The sequence below is a fragment of the Hippoglossus stenolepis genome, chromosome 6 (genome assembly GCF_022539355.2).
Source record: "Hippoglossus stenolepis isolate QCI-W04-F060 chromosome 6, HSTE1.2, whole genome shotgun sequence".
Taxonomy (NCBI): Eukaryota; Metazoa; Chordata; class Actinopteri; order Pleuronectiformes; family Pleuronectidae; genus Hippoglossus; species Hippoglossus stenolepis.
This window is the reverse complement of record NC_061488.1, coordinates 20,232,542-20,240,897: the sequence shown is the minus strand read 5'-3', so window position 1 is coordinate 20,240,897 and position 8,356 is coordinate 20,232,542. Positions and strand designations below refer to the sequence as shown.

Below are 8,356 nucleotides of genomic sequence, written 5' to 3'. Positions count from 1 at the left end.
CACAGGTTCTCTTTCATGTTTGGAAGGGGAGGATGAGGTGAGGGATGTTCAGCTGCCACATGCAACTTCACCACTTTATGTCACTAAATTCTACACAATGCAACTTTAAACTCATTACATCCAGTGTTTTATTTGGATCTTCACCGAGTTACATACACTCATAAATATCAGTTATAACAATTTCTTGATCTGCACCCTTATCTGGATCCACAATAAAATTGAATGGCTTCTTTCGTAATCCATAGAGTACCTTCTGTTTCGTGATAATCCATCCAGTAGATTTTGTGTAATCATGCTAACTAACAGACAAACAAACAAACACATATTTAAAAAAAACGACCTCCTCGGCAGAGGTAAAAAGGCTTTTCTTCCCGTATTTATTTTCTGTAACTGAACCACATGACCAACAGCATCAAAAGGAAAAAAACATCCGTCATGTTGCATCAAGCTTGTGTCACTTCCAGACACAGGAGAACAGCAGCTCACTCAGACATGGTTTTGTACAAACCCTCCCACCGTCTAATTCTAACCAGTAAGATCAACGTGAGGCTCCGCTCTGCAGTTGTTGTGCCTTGTTGTTTTGACTGCAGCCGTTTACCTCTTACCATTTCATAACTCATAATTATCTGTCCAGACCCAGGGCTCCGTGCATGTAAACACAGGCAGGTATGCTCCCAGCTCTCGTGACAGGATGCTTGCTTCATCCATGTTTCTCAATGAGGAGGCTGAGAGCATCCGAGAGTTTAAAAGACAAGCTGCTCAAGGGATGTTTTCTCTCTCCGTCTCTTTTGTTTCTTGTCCTGCTGAAGCATCAGCCCGTTCCCTGTGTGAGTTCAGAGCGTCAAAGTGAGGAAGCTGCTCAGCTCTGTGCAGACAGCCAACTGACAGGAAGGAAGGAACAACTTTAACTACTACGCCACAGCTCAACAAAAACTCAGAAACATCAGACACTGGGTGTCTGTGGAATCAGACACTACAGGCTGGCAAAAAGGGGGAACTGGAGCTTAAGCAGCAACCCCCCTCCTCCTCCCACAATATCCTCTTTTGGACCCAACCAGCCCCCGTTTTAATGTTATCTCTTTGGTTTTAGCGTGGCTCTCGCTCACACACAAACACACGTGTGAGGATGATTGCCCGGGCAGATGGTGCTCAGTGTGTGGACTAGAAGCTGAGAAGAAGCTGAGAGGGACAAACTCCTCGTCCATCATGGGATGCTGCAGTGTGACCCAGAGGCATACTGGAGTGGACGAGGTGGGCCCCGATGAGATCGAGCTCCTGGAACTCTCTGGAGACAACTTAGGGTAAGACACAAGTTCACAGTTCAAAGCTACAGAAATGTTCAGAAGTAGAAAAGTACTGGTAGGAAATGGATACTCTCATGACAGCACTTTGATCCTGGAACAAAGTTACAATGGAAACAACAAGAGCATTCATCCAAAATGTGAATGAAGCCATGTTCACAGCTTTAGAGAAAGTGGATTGGATTGGTTTGTTAAAATGTGGTTTTAATGCATGTTCCGAAGGAGGAAGCAGTGACTGTCTCTGAAGTGAACAGAGCACCATCCTGCAGCAGCTTCTCTCTAACCTCTGTGGTGTTCTCTAACATGTGATTACGTTACGTTGTCACGTTGTGGAGGTGAAAATGTAACAAAAAAAAGGAGTGTAAGCCGCTGTGTAACCTTTATCAAAGCTGCAGTGACACCAGGATGTACTTGTTGTCACACGGTAACAGGATGTGCTCTCTGACAGAAAACCTCCAGGTTCTGTGGTGAAGAAAAGGTTCAATTACAAACCATCATGAAAACACCTGCAGAACAACAGGTCACATCGACATGATTTTCACCCGTCAGCACCCAGCACAACAACAAGCCAGCCAAAATAATTGGCTCCTATTTAGTCAACATGAACTTGGGAACTCGGTGATGCTGCACTGATGTGATTAGCAGATTACTATAAGACAATGGCTGCAGCGTGGAGGGCTTTAATACAGAGTCGGGGCGGGACAGATCTCCACTGGTTCTCAGGCCCAGGGATTAACTGAGGCTAATTACAACAGTGGCTACTGGTCCGTGTGTGTGGCTGTGTAAGGATTCATACTTGTGGTCACAGGCCACACATACAGATGAAGATGTGCTTTATTCAGACTTGAGTTCAGACTTATTCAGACTTTACTCATAATTGAGATCACATTTTTCTGTGAGTCTCATTTCCATATATGGTAATGGTTAGTTTGCAAAAAAGGAGGCACTTGTGTGTACAGGACATTTATAGACAGACTTCAGCAGTGTCATCATGTCACTAAATTAGCCTGGAAAGTTTTCTGTGGTATAGATAGATAGATAGATAGATAGATAGATAGATAGATAGATAGATAGATAGATAGATAGATAGATAGATAGATAGATAGATAGATGTACATCCAAATGTTTTAATAAATTAAAGCGAAGACAGATCAGTCTATATCTATAGTCATGATTGATCTGGTGCTTGTCATTGAGGTTTTTGATATTTTGCCCTGTGATAAAAGCGATCAACATGAACCCCAAACAGAGAAAGATGTTGTCCAAAGGAGAAATTAGAGAGAGCACCATATGATTCCATATAAACCGACTCAGAAATACTGTGTCCCACTTTAATAATGGCAAATTATAAAACAGAACATATTTAGTAAAATAACTTCTATGATTTTGTTTCCGTTTTGAAACTGCTTTTTATTGCCCCTTTTCTGTGTAAGTAAATCCACCACAGTTTAAAAACCTGCTTAGCATTAGTTCGTGGTGACACTGGGATAATTGAGGCAAAGCTTATGTTTGCAATGGAAACAGGCAACAGAATATGGTGGTGAAGGGTCAGCAGGTGGGTCTGTCTCGGCTGTGACTACTGTAAGCAGATTATGTCTGGCTGCTGCTGCTTGAGGGTCAGGGCAGGTCATTGAAATAGTTGCATCTTCTCTGCTGTATTTTTCCTTGGAGCTGACTGAGGGCTGCATCCAGCCCAGGCTCACACCATCTGGAGATGCAAACAAACAAGCGACTCATAATTACAGTTCTCACACTTTAAAGCCTGCAGTCAGCCTGAGTCATGTGTGTCTAAAAACTGACCACATACAAAATAAAGTAAGCAGTGAGCCACTGAGGGTTTAGTGCTGCTGCACTGACGGTGACGTCTGGTGAAATGTTCTTATACACATATGTGTTCTTTCAGGGTGTGGAGTCTGGGAGAAACCAGGCTGCAGTTGAGGAGAAGCAGCAGAGATGAGCAGCAGCCACAGCCGCCGCCACTACCGCCGCCACGCTACCCTTCAGTACGACACCCGGAGCAAGAGGTCACTGTGTGTGTGTGTGTCTCTGCTTGCATGTTGTGCACTTTTCACAGTCAGACACTCTCACAGCACTCTGCTTGGTGTTTAAGTGTGGTGAGAGGTGCCTCACATGAATAGCAACAGTTTCCACTTGGTGCAGTTATTTGTGTGTAGGCCAGACCCAGTCTGTACACATACACACACACTGTGGGAATTTCCATGACAAATGCGAGAGATGCCACATTTTTGTGTTTGGTGTGATTCAAACTTCACAGGAAATAAAGAGGGCACACAAAAACCTGAGGTTTCACACGTCGTTCCACTTCGATGATGAAGCATCCAATCAGCCTGCAGTTGTTTTCAAATGTATATATCAAATTCCCCTGATTATGTGACATTTTTGTTAAACAACAATTACTGAAACAGTGAAACACTGTGTAATGCATGAGCCACTGTAATGTTGAAACATGTGGACACACACGCACACACACACTGATGGAGGCAGTAATATGTGACAGTAGCTTTAAGTCTCATCATGAACAAATAAAAAACTGATAATATTCAGTATGTATGGACTGACAGAGTTTTGTGTTTGCAGGTGGTGCTGTGGGGCAGGAGCAGAGATGAGCTGCACCATAGGATTTATTCCCAGCAGCCAATCAGAGGCTGGGAGGGTCAACCAGCCCACATGTATGGAGAGGTTACCCACTCCTCTCTGGTGTCTCTCTACAACAGCTACACACAGGTAACATGGCACATCCCAGTCAGCTGAGAAATGAAGACTCGAAGATCCTATAATCTACTCATGCAACATATCCTAAAAATCACTCGAAGATAGTTATAGTTTCTGTTGTTGGATGCAATTAGTATGGCCGGATTTAGGTCTGCATACACCCCCTAAAACTGAACGTTAAACCTCTATGTTTTTTTGACATATGGTAAAATATCTTAATTTTATCGATGTGAACAGAAGAGGAATAAACACAAAGTTGATGAAACAGTTTTAAACGTGAGGAAATCATGGGCTCTTTTGTCTCCGCAGGAAACCAGCGAACACTTCCTGGTGCTGTTCTCATTTCACCTGCTGATCCTGTCTCTGGACCACTCTCGACAGGACTTCATCTATCAGGTATATTCTATGACTTCAGGGAGACAACTCTTCACAAATGTCAAACAAGTCCTGTATATTGAACAAAAACTCACAAGTCAATTCGCTCTTGGCAGCACAGCTGTCTGCCTCTGTTTCTAACAACAGATCAAATGTCCGTTAATGTAAAATGTGAAGTTCTGAATCTCTGCAGATGTTTTTACATCTACAGACTCTGTTCTCATTTGCTCCTTTTCCAGCTGCAACATTAACTTTTTTTTAGCAGAAATCTTCTCAAGAAGCAAATTGTTCAAACTGCCCAGAGGTGGTGGAGTCCTAACAATAATGTAAAATGCCTGCGTCTTTAAAACACCACACTGTAGGTTTTCTCTTGAAACTTCTTTTTCTTCATACGTTAGACAAATTGTCATAATCAGAATCTCAGACCTGACTAATCTCTAGAGACACACGAGAGATTACACGGTACATGTGATTTTTAGGTGCGAGTCTTAAACTTTAAATTGAGCTTTGTATGTTCAATATATTGAAATGTGCACATATGGAAGAAGGAAGAATGATTAAATGTAATTCCATTTGTGAATGTGAGCAGTGGTGGCATCTGATTGTGGATTATGATTAAGATTACAACTAGAAACATTGTCCATATACTGAACACCACTTTTACTATAAATACCGCCATCATTTCAATTGTCATTGCTCCTCCCTCAATCTCTGTAAGACTTTTACTTTTGTATAAATATTTTAAACATTGATATTCTTCTCCATTATATTATACTATAATGGTATTTTGTTGATGTTGCTGTTACACTTGACATCTACTGCAGTTTTGTCCGTCCTGGGAAAGGGATCCCTCGTATTAGACTGTCACCAGAGTCATTAATGTTGGTTTTATGCTGATTTCCTAAACTGAAGCTCAATGACATGAATTATTTTTGTCTTTTCTTGTCTTGCAGGGCATCCTTCCTCTTTCTGGCCTCACCTTCCAGGCTGTCTCCCTGGAGGCCGACACGTCACATTCACCTCACATGTTTGAGATCAGCGGTGAATCAGTGGAAATTACCTAATTCAGTTGAAACACAGCGACGCAATGTAGAAATGCTGAGCTTGATCTATTTTTGTTCCCTCTTTTAATCCAGGACCAATGGTGGATTCAAAGGTGTTCCTATGTGACAGTGCTGCAGCGTTACAGACATGGACGCAGCAAATAGAAGACAGGAGATACAAGTCAATGACACAACCCATGAGTCCCTCTCACTGCGCCCTCTCCTATCTAGTAATCCCCTCTTCTATATCTGGTTATCACTGTGATAGTGGTTGATTTGTAGTTTTGAATTGTTCACTCATTTCTCCTGTAGTTACCGTGTGATATGCTCTGGAAAAGAGAAGAACTGCTCAAATACTTACTACAAGCTCCAATATGGCAGTGGGAGGGTTCACCCATACAGCACATGGGTCAGCCAGGATACATATCGATCATCCATATCGTCAACTCACAGAGACAGGTAATCACTACTCTCACTCTGTTGGGATAATCTGCTCTATATTAGTTCAACTAAACATCTCTGACCAGAGAGGACCTTTGTGTGTAGTTGGTTCATGTACTTGTTTCTTCTCATGACCACAACATCCTATTAGAAGCCAATACTCTCACTATAACTACAAGCTTATCACAAAATAAATTTTGTGTTTGAGTTTCATTGAATCATAAGAAGAATTACAGAATGAATCAGTCTTGTGGAAGATATGAACGTATGTGGTTTGACAGAAAAAACAGCCCCATGTTTTCACTTCCACTTTTTATTTTACACTTTATTATCATTATATTAGACAGAAGTAAAGAAGTAGTTGACGTCCAGTCTATTCACGCTCTGTAAGAAAAGGTTGCATGGACACAGGTAATGAAAGCAGGAAGTATGAAGTAATAGATACCTAAACACAAGTCTTTTGTCAGCTTTGAATTAAGGCTCCACATAAAACAAAATGTAAGAAATCATATAGCAGCGCCACTTACAACAAGACGTCTTGTCTGTGTATTTGAAAATCTAAATCTCCCACAAGCCCCTTCATTTCTTTTGTATATGATGTGGGTAAACATGTGGCTCCGTCTGAACCCTCTGCAAGTTTTCTGACATAAAAAAAACCTTCTAACAAAGTCAGGCCTCAATTTAAATATGAACCTACAGTCTTATTTATTTGATGGTAACTGTATTCATATTAACATGACAATGTTTGTTGTTTTTCCGAGGATAATTCATTATTATTATATGATCATAACTTAGGTCTTATTTTAGTAGTTTTGACAAATGAAAAAACAATGAGAGTCAGACAATGAGATTGGTTGTAAGCTAACTATCAGTATATATATATATATATATATATATTGTTTACAGTATTTTGTATTTCCTGCCCCCTCCAACTATTATTATTATTACTAAAGTTTCAATAGAATATTGTATGAATAGTACAGATTTGATACAAGTTGTATTACGTGTGCATATGGTAAATAAACATGAGTATTCATGAAGGGAGAATATCTGATGTGTTTATGTGTCACAGTTCTTCTGCAGTGGTATTAACTGTAGACAGCTGCACCAGTAACAGTGGCCTTGTTCTCTCAGGGACGCCAAGAAAGACTGATGGTTCTCTTCCCTCAAGACGTCCTGCTGCTGTCAGTTGACAACAAGCGGCTGAATATAAGATATGAGGTAGTGTAAAATGACTCTATGGGAAAATCCATAGTAACGCCTCCTCCACCACTGTGGCATTACTGCGTGTCCCAGTAGTCATTACACAGTGCTTGTTATTTTGACACATGACATATATCAGGGGTAGAACATTATGTAACTCAAACCTGCTGCCTGAGTCATCACTAAATGAGTCTGCAGATAAGATGAAGTGATACTGACTGTACGATCAGTTGAATAATTCCTGCACATTTTATTTTCCTCTGGTCGTCTCCATTACAGGGCAGGTTGCCTCGACACAGCATCAGAGCAGTGGAGCGCTCAGCCTTGCCCGGACAGCTGGAGTTTGAGCTGACAGGTAATCTGTACAAACCTGTGACTTTTTTCTCTATATTTATTTCAGTTATTTCATATAATCTGTGTTTTGTTTCAGGTGATCTGGTGGAGCCCCTGCAGGTCTCTTGCACCTGTCTGGAGGATTATCAGAACTGGATTTTTCAACTACAACAGGTTAGACTGTAAAATATATTATATATACTGCAGGAGAGAGCTGAACATACAAAAGAATAGATTAATACTTATTTTAAGCTGCTTTAAGGCCATTTTCTGACACATGCTGCAAAGTTTCTAGCTCCTGGGCAACCACTGGTTTTAGTTTGGCAACTTTGTTGGGGATCAAGGACATTTTTGGGTTATTCTTTTTCAATTTTAGCCCTGTTCCTTGATTCAGGATAAAAGAGTACCTTCTGAAGTTGCAATACAAATGCACCAAGGTGATGTCTGTGAAGCCACCTCGCATCAACAAGGTTTTTGTCTCTGATCTGCAGCCGGACAGAAGCAGCCACATCCCTGTGATTCAGGCTGCACCTCCAATCCTGCCAAAGCTGCATAGGAGCAGGAAGGAGTCCCAGGAGCCGATAATGACCGCCGACCAATGTCACATCAATGGACGCAGCTGACTCACCAGAGAGTAAAAGTTCACTGGAACTAACTGTGTAGATAGCTTGTACATATTACTTTTACATATAATTTCTGCCACAGAGTTGAGATGAAGATGCCCTAATTTTGATGCATGAGGTTTCGTCACAGAGGAACTGAAAAGATACTTAGTTCTTTCATGTGGGGACAAACGGAAATGAGGCCATGACCTGGATTCTGACCAGATGTAGACATTGTAGAGCTGTATTGGTTTTAACAGAAACAGAACTGATGAACATTACTTTTGCAGAATAAACTGTTTTAAAAAAGAGTTCAAATTCATTA

General features: G+C 41.2%; 1 protein-coding gene across 2 annotated transcripts; it reads left to right on the top strand.

Annotated features, from left to right (window-relative positions):
* The first annotated feature begins 36 nt into the window (after window positions 1–36).
* LOC118111445 lies at window positions 37–8,342 on the top strand. Of its 2 annotated transcripts, XM_035160050.2 has the most exons (11): window positions 37–1,301; window positions 3,205–3,325; window positions 3,900–4,046; window positions 4,344–4,430; window positions 5,363–5,450; window positions 5,546–5,682; window positions 5,765–5,911; window positions 7,028–7,114; window positions 7,376–7,451; window positions 7,527–7,603; window positions 7,921–8,342. In XM_035160050.2, exons 1-11 carry the CDS (start codon window positions 1,207–1,209, stop codon window positions 8,050–8,052), a joined length of 1,194 nt encoding a protein of 397 aa, XP_035015941.1. In that variant the 5' UTR covers window positions 37–1,206; the 3' UTR covers window positions 8,053–8,342. The 2 variants fall into 2 exon arrangements, with proteins under 2 accessions (XP_035015941.1, XP_035015942.1); XM_035160051.1 differs by lacking the exons at window positions 37–1,301; window positions 3,205–3,325 and adding an exon at window positions 3,378–3,667.
* Window positions 8,343–8,356: the final 14 nt, after the last annotated feature.

What these genes read in the sequence shown, in the direction of transcription:
- LOC118111445 (XM_035160050.2), top strand. Translation starts at nt 1,207, where the DNA reads ATGGGATGCTGCAGTGTGACCCAGAGGCATACTGGAGTGGACGAGGTG. An exon ending in CTCTCTGGAGACAACTTAGG is followed by an intron (nt 1,302 to 3,204) that starts GTAAGACACAAG and finishes GTGTTCTTTCAG; the next exon opens with GGTGTGGAGTCTGGGAGAAA. An exon ending in GACAGGACTTCATCTATCAG is followed by an intron (nt 4,431 to 5,362) that starts GTATATTCTATG and finishes CTTGTCTTGCAG; the next exon opens with GGCATCCTTCCTCTTTCTGG.